General features: G+C 30.4%; 3 protein-coding genes across 3 annotated transcripts; all 3 read left to right on the forward strand.

Annotated features, from left to right (window-relative positions):
• Positions 1-364: 364 nt before the first annotated feature.
• Positions 365-841, forward strand: LOC125839218 (uncharacterized). Its single transcript, XM_049518187.1, has one exon. The coding sequence runs from the start codon at positions 365-367 to the stop codon at positions 839-841; it is 477 nt and encodes a 158-aa protein (XP_049374144.1).
• Positions 842-9519: 8678 nt separating this feature from the next.
• Positions 9520-11710, forward strand: LOC125839219 (uncharacterized). Its single transcript, XM_049518188.1, has 2 exons — positions 9520-9955; positions 11478-11710. Exons 1-2 carry the CDS (start codon positions 9520-9522, stop codon positions 11708-11710), a joined length of 669 nt encoding a protein of 222 aa, XP_049374145.1.
• Positions 11711-13734: 2024 nt separating this feature from the next.
• Positions 13735-14067, forward strand: LOC125839220 (uncharacterized). The gene has a single exon (XM_049518189.1). The coding sequence runs from the start codon at positions 13735-13737 to the stop codon at positions 14065-14067; it is 333 nt and encodes a 110-aa protein (XP_049374146.1).
• Positions 14068-14428: the final 361 nt, after the last annotated feature.

Here is a 14428-nt window from a genome sequence, read left to right on the forward strand (position 1 = left end):
AAGTTGCTGATAAAATGTGGTTGAACTTATTTAATGTGATATATATATGCCAATATATTTTACTAATATTATTTTTGTTGACTATAGGATAAAATTTTCCAGCTTCGGTATTATATTATTTTCTACTGAAGTAGTTTTCAGCTTTCAACCACTCTAATTTTATATAAATCATAAAATTATAAACAAACTCCGTGGGGCTTAACTAGTTTACCAAATAAAAATAAAAAATCTCCCCATTATTTGCACATTTATTAGTATTTTAATTAAACAACTTGATAAGTTCCAATATTATTTTAATCCTACTTGGTGCTACTTAATAATGTCATACATCCTTCTTCATACGAACAATTAATTAGAACTCAACATGACATCCCTTTTCTCTTGTTTATGTAGCGGAGGCTTCGAAAAAGATCGAAGTATAAGGCGCGATTGGAGCTTTGCTCATTCCCCTCCGTTAGATCCTGATTTATCTGATGTTGAAGATGATGATAAATATTATACGTACACACAAAAAAGTGCAACGCATACAATTGCTTTAGGAGAGTCCACCACTAAAGTCGTCTATACAAATGATGATGATGATGATGGTGGTGGTGGTGCTGATAGTGGATATATTAGTCATGATGAAGATATTTATTATGGGAATGGTGAGAATAACTCCATTAATGATAGTGTTAACGGGGTTGATAGTACACCAACCGTTGATGGTGGCTATGAGAATGATGATGATGGTGATGATGGATATGCTAGTGCTAATGGAGGAGAGGAAGATGGTGGAGACGATAACTATAGCGGAGATGGTGGGAGTAGTTTCCGCGGTGGTGACTATGAGAGTGCATGAGAAAGTATCACATGCATGATCGATGCATTCGATTGATCGAAGTTTTAAATTTCTTCCAATCCATATTATATGTGCAATATTTCTCACCGTTAATCTTTTCTTCTTTCCTCTCTTTTTTGTTACATGATTTATTGTGTATTGAAGATTGAGGTTAATTATACACATATTAGTGTGTATCTGTTTTTTTGTTTACGGTATTAGGTTATATTTGAATGATATTTACATATAAACCTTCTTAAAATGTAACTTTATGGTGTAAATAATTTTCTTATGCTGATTAGGGGTGTTCATGGTTTGGATAAAAACCGATCCAAACCGGAAAATCAAACCAAACCGATTTAATTTGGGTTTTGGTTTGGTTTGGTTTTAGATTGTTAAGAACCGATAGTTATTGGTTTGGTTATGATTTTGTTCGAAAAAAATCGAAGAAATAACCGAACTGAACCAACAAATTATATACATAAATTTTATTATTATACATACATAATATATTATATTCATAAACAATTTTAAAGATTTTATATATGTTTCAACAAAATTTATTTATAATTTACTTATGAAAGAAAAAATGTCCAAGGTGAGAACATTTTTCTTATTGGTTTCATGTATATGAGTGTCTATGAAATTCATTGTGGGACTGAAAATGTCATTGACTCTTCCTTCTATGCCAACATAGTGAATTTTGAAGTTTTATTCAGTAAATTCAATAATCCAAAGTTCTGTAATGCCAGTCATTCTAACTATTTTTTCGTTTGAATGGATTGTTGTCACTTTTTTCACGTTTTGAACGAATTGTTTCTTTTATTTTTATGTATGGTTAATAACCGAATAACCGAACCAAACCACACCAAAACCGAAAACTACCAAACCGATAAATGTATATTATATTTGGTTTGGTTTGGTTTTGATAATTTTAAAACCGATTAAGTTGGTTTGGTTTTGATAATTTTAAAACCGATTAAGTTGGTTTGATTTTGATTTTGGTTGCGGTGGTTGTGGTGGATGTGGCGGTTAATTTGAATTAATTTGTAGTTTTGAAACCATTAATTTTGAATTTTTTTTACTCGCTGTTTTGTATTTGTATATGGAGTATAAATTAATGTGGATAGTAGGTTTTTCCTTTTTTATTATTTTTTATGCTATTTATCATGAAATTTTATTTATGGAATTATCTAATTTGTGTGGCTGAAAAATAGTATCATGTGGAAAAGGTGTTAGGACGATGTAAAATTTCTAGTTTATTTGGTTGAATAGGAAATAAATCTCTCACGGCTAAAGCTTTATTTTTAAGTAGAGAAATAAAATTTAACCGGAAAAAGAAAATTAGCCGTTTAAATAAAGTTGAAATTTAGCATGAACTTCTGATAGAAATAATAAAATTTCGATAAAAATATTGAAGTTTTATTAAATTTTATATTTAAACTTCACCTATATAAAACTTCTAATTTGGGTATTTTAAACTTCAAACACAAGTCAAACTTCCTGATCGAGTGAGTATACGTGCAGAAAAGTTTATAAAATGGGACAAGTTAATCATGTCAATAGACTATAAAAAATCCACAATATATATGCATTGAATAACAAGCTAGTAGTGACACTATAACCCAAAAAAAGTCTTAGTAATATATATGTACATTAATAAAGACAGTTAAAATTTTTATTGGTATTAGTCAATTGTCATTTGATTTAATGTCGTTATAGGCTTAAGGGACATTTACCATCCATGACGGTCCTACCTTGTGCATATGGGTGCTTAAGCATCCACTGCCTTTTGTGACAAACATTAGTGCTATTTATGTATAAAATTTAGTATTCCATTGAAATGTATTAATTGAGCACTCATTTAATGTAGCAATTTCTGAGATAAAAAAATTTGAGCACCCATGATATAAAATTTATGGATTCACCATTGTTTACAAAGAGTGTTAATTGCCTTTAAAAATATATATTTAACAATAATTTATCTATTATCATCAATTAATTGTCGTTAAAGATCATTTTTGATATAGTCTGATATTAATTGATTTACACTTCTTTTGTGGTAATATTGAATCTAATTGTGGCAATTACACATGTTATTCACATCCGCAAGAATTTAATTTATATTAGTACCTGCTATACTCAGGGTGATGGTTTTTAAATTAGTTTGTCAGCACGTAATCCTTTTTTATTATGATAATTTTGTTATTTAAACCCTAAAAGAAGGTCAACCATAATATTGACTTAAAAATTCAAGCTGTAGCATTAAATCAAGATTACATTTTCTATTTTTAGGTTTGTTTGGCTGACATGCAAATCGAATTGGAAAGAATGGTACTAAAATTGTAGATTAATAAACTAATAATTTTGCCATGTCAAATATGAGCTTGGATTAAGGAATTAAAAAAAAAAATGAATTAGAAAAGTTCCGAGAAAGCGCTGGTGATATGATTAATTACAACTTTGAGTATATATAAAAATTATTGAAGTAATATACTTTGTTTATATTTAATAAATATTTTAATACAAATTAAATACAAAGTTTTTCAAACCCTAAGACCCCGTTGAGATTTTCTGGAGGCTACTTTATCCTGAATTGTAGATTACGTTTATAAAAAAAGACACATATTTCTCTAGACATCTCGAATATCCCATAAAAAATCGGATTTTCACAAAGCCTCAAGACTTAAGCTATAGTACCAAAAGAAGTAGAACTTAAATGAAAAAGGAAAAAAGATTAGCTTATATCCATGTAATAATGTTGTAATCCAAATTATTTAACTTATTTAATTACTATCTATTCATGTGACATTCTTTTTGTTTGTCTGCAACGTAATCCTTTTGATTATGTTAATCCATAATATTGACTTAAAAATTTAAGCAGTAACATTAAATCAAGACAACATTGACCCAGAGATTACATATTCTACATTTGGTATTCCATCACCAATTAGATTAATTATTTCGCTGACACGCAATCGAATTGGGAAGAAAGCTAGCTACTTAAATTTATTCATTAATAAACTAATCTTTGATCCGGTATGTAAATTAAACTAATTAATCTTATTACTTCCTCCGTCTCTTTTTATATGTCATCTTTTTACTTTGCACTTGCATGAAGAAATAAAATAATTTTACCCTTTTATCCTTATTTAATTTTTTTGGAACTCAAATTTTCAATCAATGAATATGAATTAATTTATTTTGATTAATTAATTTAACCAATGAACATGAATCATTTACTTACCTTTTCTAAGTTGGTCAAATGTATATTTTCAAGGCTTACTCACAAGGATAAAAAAGGAACAATATGATAATTTATGCGTTGACTTTATGAAATGACAAATATTATGGATCAACTATTTATAAAAAGAAATGACATATAAAAATGGACGGAGGGAGTAGCATTTACTAGGTCAAATATGAGCTTGGATGTTTTCAACTGAAACAACGAAAAGGAAAGTTCTGGTGACGGTGGTGGTGATGGTGACGGTTGTGGTGGTTGCGGTGGATGTGGCGGATAATTTAAAGTGATTTATACTTTTTATTAAGACGAAAGGAGATTGCTCGGGTGCGTGATAATGCAAATTAATAGGGTTGTTTTTTTTTTTAGGAGTTGGGGGTGCACAAAATAAATGGTCAAACCTCGAATGTTAAAGTAGTAAATCTGACGAGAGGGTATTGCTTAGATGGTAAGTACTAGGCATATTTCACCACAAACCTATAGATTGTGGGTTTTAGGCCTTTTGTGAGGGTTGAATTGTCAATGTTAGCATCTCCTTCCTTCTTTTTTCTGTGAAGGATTATTCGTGTGTTGTATTCGAAGGTAATGCCAAGTCTCCGTTCTTGGATTTGCCTTATTGTTTGAGATAAAAAAATTTAAGAGAAAACAAAATAACCTATATATAGATGTGAGTTCGAGTCAGAAAGTAAAATGTAAAAGCTCCTAAGAAAGAGGTTAATTTTATTTAATTTTCTTTAAAAGGTTTAGTGAATAATGATTTTGATATCACAATGATTAACTTATACAAATATCTACCAACTAGGAACTAAAATCTCACAAGGCTAAAACTATATTTCCAAATAGAAGCAAAACTTGCGAGAAAAAATATACTACTAATAATTTGTGAATTTTATCCTGTGTAAAAGGGTATTGGACGATGAAGAACTGACAATTTAGCCATAAAAAAGTGCTATTGACCTCTAAGAAGTTTGACCAAACAGGCTCTCCATGATCACCCATGTAATGTTTTATTTCTTTTTTTTTTCGTTGAAAGAATTTGTAGGAACATATAGTACTTTTTCGTACATGTACTCAATCAATTTCAAAATAATATTCTAATAATAGATGCCCACATCAATTTGATTAAAATACCAAAAAGATTTATAAATTGTCCTTTTCTTTCTGTTGACTTGGAATGAAATGAGGTACAATTAAATCATAGATTAACAAAATTATCTCAAGTACAAGCTAGTATACACTAGGCCTAATATGAGCTCAGTAGAATAATTCATGATACTCTTATTCATGGTCAAGTCAATCAAAAAAAAATTGTTTTCGTCGACGCTAGAGGAGCTGCAGTTGCCGGCAATGCAGCGGCGGCAATATCCGCATTGTGGTTGTGGTACATATCAACGTTGTTGTTGTGGTGATGATGATGGTTGTGATATTATGAATGTGGAGATTAATCTGAATAATTAGTTTTGCATTGAAATCCTTTTATATAAGTAATTTATTTTAAATAATTTTAACAACCAAATGGAGGGGACATAGAGCCTAACCTCCTTTTCTATATCTTCGAACAAGAAAGATCCTATCCTATTAAGATTCTGATCCATAGATCTTTACGAAACAACTATACTAATGTAGTCAAACTACAATTATTAATGCATATAAAGAAAAGTATTCAAAGTGGATCAAATTGTCAGGTATTAATCTTCTTGTCTCTTCTTCAAAAAGTGGAAAAATCCAATTTATTCATCTTAAGAAGACCTTTAGCCACTTCTGGAAGATCAACTTCTTGCAAAAAAAATCTTCAGGACATGAATTTGAGTGACATATTTTGCTAGAGTATCCGTCACTTCATTTGCTTCTCTATAATAGTGTTTAGCTGTTATAATTTTGTGTTTAATTAAGAGTTTTATTTCATCAATGATATCTAGCTAGAATCCTCCAAGGAGGCTTACAAATTCCATTGATCATTTTAACCACTATCATGGAATCCAACTCAACTTCTAAAAAGCCTCAAACTATTGGTTAGAGCACCATGAAATATCAATTAAAGCCGCTTGAGGTTCACTATAATTGTAAGTGTATTGAAAACTCCGTTATAAATTAATGTGCATTATAGACCCTTTTCCTCCTTTCTTTCTTGAATTTCTCTTGTATATTTGTATATTGTAATTTAGAGTTGATTATAAGTTTGCATTATTCACGTGGAAAAGATGTTGAACGATGAAGAACTGAACGTGTGGACATGTAAAATCCCTACTTTATCTAGTTGAACTAGGAAATAAATCTCTAAAGGCTAAAGCTATCTATATATTCTCAAGTAGAAATAAAACTTTTAAAAGAAAAAGAAAAAAAATTAGCCAACAAAATAAAATTGAAGTTTTTTGAGTGTCATCTGAATTTCAATCATCAAGCAAAAATAGTAATGTTTGGCCATTAATTTGGGTCTAAAATTTACGAGAAAATAGTCAAATGCCCCCTAACCTATTAGTCAATTCTCAATTACACACTTATACTTCACGGGGTCCTATTACCTCCTGAACTTTTTATTTTCGATATTTTGTGACCTTTAAACGCTGACCTATCCAAGAAGGTGAATACACCTCTTGTAGGCGCGTAAGGGTTCAACAAAATGACTAAAATTGAACTAAATAATCCATGTGGCAGTATCTCATTGGAGATTATATAAGTAATTCATTTTTTTTTTATTCTTTCCCTTTTTTTTATATCACAAAATTGTTATACTCATTCATGATTTCTTCAAGTTTTTCTCAAAGTCCTTCAATGGTGGTCTTCTATATTTCGTCTCTAGGAGCTCCAAATCAGTTTATAGCTACTGATTTATGCTTAGTTAATCATACATCAACCGTTTTTAGTTACAACGTCAATCACCTAACTCATAAGAAACTTTCATATATGAAGCTCAAAAATGGAGTTCAAGTTTTTTCTTAAATCCCTCATAATTTCAACAAAATAAATAAATAAAAAGAAGTCAAATCACAATGAACCAACAATGGTTAATTTGAAATTTCACTTTCTAATTTCATTCTTACCAAATTTGTTTTTCACTCCCACATTTGTGAATACTTATTTGTGAAATTTTGTTTTTGGGTTGGATTTCAAATTGAAAGTTTATGTAGACTAGCTATGGAGTTGTTCTTCTTCTTTAATTTGGTGTAGAGATTTTTTCATCATTTTCTCTTATTATTCTCTAAAGAAATCATTAGTATTTTGGAAAAACAATCTCTATTTGAAAGCATTTTTTGTAAATTTCAATTTCTAGGTTTGATAAAAATGGATACTTTATATAATTTTACATGAGATTATTAAATTATTATTTTGATTAGGATTATAATTTACTAGGAAAAAAAAGAAAAAGAATAAAAAAATGAATGTACAGTGATTCATCGCGTGTGCTGCACAGCTTTGACATAAAATTGGTTATGCCTTTTTAGGGAGGTGATTATTCCATATTTAAATAATTCAGGAAGATAATAGAACCCCGTATAGAATAAGTGTGCAGTTGAGAATTGGCTAATAGGTTGAGGATTTTTTTGGCTATTTTCTCAAAATTTACCATATAAAACTTCAGACACAATATTGTAGTATTCCACAACGTTTGGTTCAACACAAGCATTGCATAACAAGCTAGTAGTGATATTAATTAATTTGCACTTTTTGTGATAATATATATTAGTCTTAAGTTGTGGGTATTACACTAACTAATTTTCGAAATAAAATAAACATGTTATTAACATTAACAAGATATTAATTAATTATCTATATAAGTATCCTGCGCCCTAGCTATATTCAAGTTATGTTCTTTTAGTTTGTCTGCACGCAATGACTTTTTATTACTCTTCAACAATAGTTGTCTACTATACTATGATAGTTGTCCAATAATACTTATCTAGTTTTGAAAATCAAGAGATAATTTACTTTTTGTGTTTATTTTACCCTTGCTATTAAATACTATTTATCATCTAACACATTTCTAAAAACATTAAATTTGCTAAAGTCAAAGGATAATATAGTAATATTACCCCTATTATTTATTGTTTCTTAAGGATGTGCCAAGTCAATAGTAGTTTTGTTCTTCATTTAAACCCTAGAATTAATTATTTGACTGAAGCAAATCGAATTAGAAAGAAAGATACTTAAATTGTACTCCCTCCGTCCCTATTTACTTGTCCATATTTCCTCTTTTAGATGTCCCTATTTACTTGTCAATTTTGACAAATCAAGAAAGGACAATTTTTTTTTCCTATTATACCCTCATTTAAACTTCTTGAAAATTTAAACTTCTCCCAACATTGATTAGTTATCTTGAATAAATTTATTTTGTAATCATAATTAATAAGGGCAAAATTATAACTTCACTATGCTAATTGTTGCTTTAATATGTGTGTCATTTCTAAAATGGACAACTAAATAGGGACGGAGGGAGTACTAGATTAATAAACTAGTACTAGTAATATTTTTAATTATGTACATAGATTAATAAACTAATCTCATGTCAAACATTTGTCATGTCAGATATGAGCTCGGATTCAGGGACTAGAAATTAAATGAAAAGAAAAGTTCTGAGAAAATGCTGGTGATTTAATTTAATACGTGACTACATAAAAAAACAATAATCAAGTAGTAATATATTTTGTACATGTTCTTTAATTCAATAAATATGTTAATACAAATACAAAGTTTTTTAAACCCTAAGATCTACTAGGAAACTATTCTATTCTAAACATGCTTATAAAAAGAGATACTATAATTTTTTGGCGAGACAAGTCAAATATCTCACAGAGATCGAGACATCAAATATTGTCTTTATCAAAATAAAATATTGCTCGATATAATATTTTTTATTATCAAATATATCATGATACTCCTGGATTTCTAAAGGCACTAAAAATATATAAAATGAAAAGCTCCAAAGTAAGCGCTGGTGATTTGTTTTAAAGATTATGAAGAGACAAAAACATTACAACTTGAGTACATAAAAATAATAATCATATGGGTTGTGAAGTTCGTCAGAGAGGAAAAAATAATACTCTCCCGTCTTAATATGGTTTATCTTACTTTTGCTTTTCTTATGTTAAAAAAATGCATAATACATAAATATGTCTTTTAATTTGGCTTTATTTCATATTTATGCCCTATAATTACGTACATAATACACGTAGGACGCCACAACTCAAATTATCATATAAGATGCGTGTATCTATTTGTACAACTTTATATACGTTTAAGTGTTTACTTGTCCACACTCATTTTAAACTAAAGATACTTTGAAACATTCTACATATCTATAATTTAACATAAAAAAAGTATACTTTATTTTCTTAAATTTGGTGTCAAGTCATGAAGTTTAGACAAACAAATTGAAACGGATAGAATATTATAATTGGTCGTTAGCTTGCTATAAATAGCCTCTAATTAAAATAGTTTTGAAGCAAGCATATTAAGCATGGACTTAATCTCCATTATTCCGCCCATAATCGGCGTTATTCTGTTCCCCATTTTGATCATTTTGTGCGGCAACTGCCGCGCCAAACACCGTGCCAAACGGCAGAAGCATAAGGATAAAGCTCGAGGAGGCGATGTCGAAATGGGTAGTGGGGCCGGCGAATTGAAGGACGGGAACTTGGTTGTTTTGGCTGGCGCTGGAGAAGATGTCGGCGCCGGTGGTGCAGCGGCAGCAACAGTGGTTGGTAGCGGGGATAGGAACAAGGGGGTGGTAGTGGAGCAGCAACCGGAATCAGCAGTACTAGAGATGCTGATAGATTGTTTTTGCGGTGGTGATGACAGTGGCGGTGATGATGTTGGTGATAATGGTGGCGCTGATTGTTGTTGTAGCGGTGGTGGTGATGGTGATGGCGGCGGTTGTGGCGGCGGTTGTGGAGGTGGTTGCGGCTAGTTGTGAATTTATTGTTATATACCTATATTACTAATACTTAATATATAGAAGAGGCTAGAGCGGCCGTCTACATGTTTGCTTCAGCTATGTGCTCTTCCTCATATTTAGCTGCTTAGGCTTACTGGTTGCAGCATGACAATTCATGCATATGGTCCCAAGATCAAACCCAAGCAACATATGTTTCATCATTTATCTAATTTAGTGTTAATTATTTTGTATTACGTAAATATATTTCGTATTCATATTTTAGTTATTCCATCTTCACTCTTACATAAAAATATTTTTAATTTTTAAATGTCATCAAAAATATTTTGTTTTATATAGTTAAAAATATTATTATTATTTAAAAAAACCTTATTTACATAGGTAAATATAAAAATAAAAAAAACATACCAAAGAAGTACTGCTTAATAAGTAATACGTTTAACTATTTTATTTCTCTATCTTTTATCTGTAAATCACTTTTTTATTTCTAATGTTAATATTATTAGTAAAAAACATGTCATTGAATTTGAAAAATTAAAAGTACCACAAATAAAACTCTTCAAATTTTATCCGTGCCACATGAATTGGGACAGAGAAAATAGCATATTATTTAAAAATTATGTCAATTTTATAAGTTACAGTAATTAGAAAATTATTTTTTTTACAAAATATATATTAAAAAATTGAGTGACTCTTCAAATTTCATCTATGCCACATAAAATATAATAAAATAAATAATATATAGGCCCATGTATATTTATCCTCCTTGAACTAGAAAATAAATCTCACAAGCCTAAAATTATATTTCCAAATTGAAGCAAAACTTAATTAAAAGGAAAAAGTATCAACCATCAAAATAAAACGACAAGAGTGAGTTGCTCGGATGATAAACACTATTTTTATTTTTATTTTACAGTATACAAATGTCACTAAATGACTTTCATTTAACAACTCTAAATGCAATAACATTAACTCAATTGTCGCTAAATATTTATGTAGCAATATATATAAAGAAATTTTATTGCCACAAAATATCTCTTTTCCTACCGTGTTAATTAGGACATCTTTTTTGCAGGATATATATAGTGTGCGACACATAGATAAAATTTCATCCACATATTTCCTTAACATCTTTTTGGTCGAAAGAAAGGTACTAAAATTCATAAATTAATTAAATGATGTTAAGTCAAACATCTTCCAGGCCAATTATATTAACTCAGATTCATCATAGAACAATTCATGATACTCCTAGACTTGAAAGGAACTAAAAATGAAATGATAAATTAAAGTTCCAAAGTAAGCGCTGGTGAATTGATTTAAAACATTATATATGAAAAACAAAAAATATTACAACTTGAGTACATAAAAAATATTTCTATATGCCCTATGAAGTATACGTCAGAGAGGAAAAAATAATAGTGGCTTGCAATAAATAGCCTCTAAAATGTAAAACATATAGTTTTCAACTATATTTAGTATGGACTTAACGTTTTTGTGGTTCTCATTTGGGCTTCTTTCAATAGTCATTTCGTTGTTTTTGTGTCTCATATGCAGAATCAAACGCGAGACAGATACGGATGAAGGAGGAGGTGATGTCGAAATGGCTACTCCGGCCTCAGAACAAAGAGATGGGAATATCGTTGTTTTGGCTGGGGCCGGAGAAGCCACCGCGAGAGTTGTTGGTACGTACCAGGGTTGTTGTTGCGGTGATGGTGATGGGGGTGGTTGCGCGGGTTGTGGTGGATGTGGAGATTAATTTGCACTTTTGATAAGGGTACTAGTTGTGAATTTTTTGTTTCGATTTTCTATCGTGCATATATTGAACACGAATTTATTTTAATACGAGAAGTGTTACGTTGATTCATTATTTTTTTTTATTAGATATACATATCTAAATAATAATATAACAAAAATAGAAGGTAGAATAGAAATACTGAAAGCGAACACTACTTAAACGAAACTTCATATTGATGACTTTGTAAGGGTCTGTATTAAAATTGGTGAATAAGACAAATTCAATCGTAAATAATGAAAAAAATTATTTGGAATTTAAGTACAATACGCCTATTTTTTTTGGCTAAAGAATTTGTAGGAACATAATCTTTTAATATATGCCTACATCGACTTGATAAAAAAAAAAATTAAACTAGATTCTCTTATTTTATAATGTCAATTTTTTTCTGTTGACTTGGAATGAAATGAGGTACTTAAATCATATATTAACAAAAATATCTTTAAGTGCAAGCATCCACTAGGGCTAACATGAGCTCAGTTTCAATAGAACAATTCATGTATACTCCTAAGTCCTAATCATGGTCAACTCAATAAAAAAAGGTTGGAGTAGGTATTATAATGAATTTGAAATTTATACCTTTTAAAAAAATATCGATACTGGTCGGTGGCTTCCTATAAATAACCCCTAAAATAGTTGATAACCATATTTACTATGGACCCAATCATTGTTGTGCCCTTCCTCTTCATTTTTGTGTTCCCCATTTTGTTTATTGTGTGCGGCGCATGCTGCGCCAAGAGAAGAATAGAGAACGAGGGGATGTGGAAATAAGTTTTTTTTCATTCTAGGATTTGGGCACAGCGAAAATAGCTAGTGTTCACTAAATTACTTTTTGATGTTATTTATCATGAAATTTTACTTACTTGTGAAATAGTCGATTTTTTAATTGTACGGCAGAAAAATAGTTATTTATCAGGTGAAAAAGGTGTTAGGACTTGTGGACATGTAAAATGCTTGAACCAACTGTTGCCCATCTGGTAATTGAACTGGAAATTTTTTAAATTTGAACTTAATCATAAGTGCATGAATTTTTGATAAACATGACAAAGGTGAGGTAATAATACTAAAGTTCAGCTATTTGTGTCTGATATGAAACTTTAAACACAAGCTAAATTTTATGAAGACTAACTTCTAAGTCATACGATTGAGGTCGTTTCGAAGTGAGTACACAATTACACATGCAAAAAAGTTAAATGACAACGTCAAAATTGATATCCGTATTGAGAACTCAGTTATGAATTACTGTAGTTGTGAATTTTTCGTTTAGATATTTTAGTGTTTGATAACCTTATTGAGAACTCCATTATGAATTAATGTGCATTATAGACCCTTTTCCCCCCTTCCTTTCTTGATTTTCCCTTCTCCCCCCCCCCCCCCTCCTTTTTTAGGAGTTGGGGGAAGCGCAAATAGTATTTTTTGTTCACTTTTTGACGGCTATTAATTATCATAAAGTTTTGTTTGTGAAATTAGTTTGTTTTTTTTAATTATATGGCCGGAAGATAGTTATGTTGTGAACCAAGTTGTCGTTGTATATTAGAAATGGCGAATAGGATTAATTTAGTTGTAAATATGAGATTGATTAATTTTATGAGATATTCAATACCTTCTACAATCAACAAATATAACATAACTATGTCTACTAAGGATAAAAGAAATAGGAAGAAATCATCCAGTGTTTTTATCTATATTGAAAATTGAACCTGAGACCTTATGATGCTCAACCTCTATTATTAACTAGTAAACCACACCGCGTAATGTTTTTTTAGGGTTCCATCATCAACTAGCTTATTGTTTGGCTGACACGCAAATCGAATTGGAAGGAAAGGAAGTAGTACTTAGATTAATATACTTATCTCATGTCAAACATTTGCCATGTCAAATATGAGCTCAGATTTATATATAAGAGGCCAAGAAAATATTACTACTTGAATATATGAAAAGTAATTCCTATATATAACTGTCTGAAATTGTTGACAAGCATAATTACTATGGACTCCATTTTTTGGATCATATTCGGCCTTTGTGAGATACCCATTATCCTTATTGTCATTGGGGCTTGCTGCTATTTCCACCACAATAAAGAGAACAACGAAAGCGACGTCGAAATAGGTAGTGGTGCAAGCAGATTAAGAGACGAGAATATGGTTGTTTTGGACGGTGGCAATGGTGGTGCAGCGGCAGCGACAGTGGTTGATAATAACAATAGTGGTGGAGGAGCAACTGGGACTTACCAGGGTTGCTGTTGCGGTGGTTGTGACGGTGGCAGTTGTTGTGGTGGTGGCGGTGATGATGGTGGAGGCTGTGGTGGTTGTGGAGATTAATATGCAGTCTTGACGGGTAGTTGTGAACTTTTTGTGACCCCATAGTGTTGATTGATCACTTGTAAAACTCTTGGAACCATAGTGAGATCATATATATGTATGAAGTTTTTTTCCCTACTGTTATGAAGTGAGGGTTTAATTTGTAGGTTTGGACGAACCTAGCTAGTAGCTTTTCTGTAGACCTTGCATTTGTACTAAAAAATTAAATATATATATATATATATATGTATGTAGACCTTGCATTTGTACTAAAAAATTAAATATATATATATATATATATATATATGTATGTAGACCTTGCATTTGTACTAAAAAATTAAATATATATATATATATATATAACTTGTGTACCCTTAACAAA

This window comes from Solanum verrucosum, unplaced genomic scaffold (assembly GCF_900185275.1).
Source record: "Solanum verrucosum unplaced genomic scaffold, falcon-dt-bn FXZP01000170.1, whole genome shotgun sequence".
In the NCBI taxonomy this organism is placed as follows: domain Eukaryota; kingdom Viridiplantae; phylum Streptophyta; class Magnoliopsida; order Solanales; family Solanaceae; genus Solanum; species Solanum verrucosum.

What these genes read in the sequence shown, in the direction of transcription:
- LOC125839220 (XM_049518189.1), top strand. Translation starts at nt 13,735, where the DNA reads ATGGACTCCATTTTTTGGATCATATTCGGCCTTTGTGAGATACCCATT.
- LOC125839219 (XM_049518188.1), top strand. Translation starts at nt 9,520, where the DNA reads ATGGACTTAATCTCCATTATTCCGCCCATAATCGGCGTTATTCTGTTC. An exon ending in TTGTGGCGGCGGTTGTGGAG is followed by an intron (nt 9,956 to 11,477) that starts GTGGTTGCGGCT and finishes TTCTTTCAATAG; the next exon opens with TCATTTCGTTGTTTTTGTGT.
- LOC125839218 (XM_049518187.1), top strand. Translation starts at nt 365, where the DNA reads ATGACATCCCTTTTCTCTTGTTTATGTAGCGGAGGCTTCGAAAAAGAT.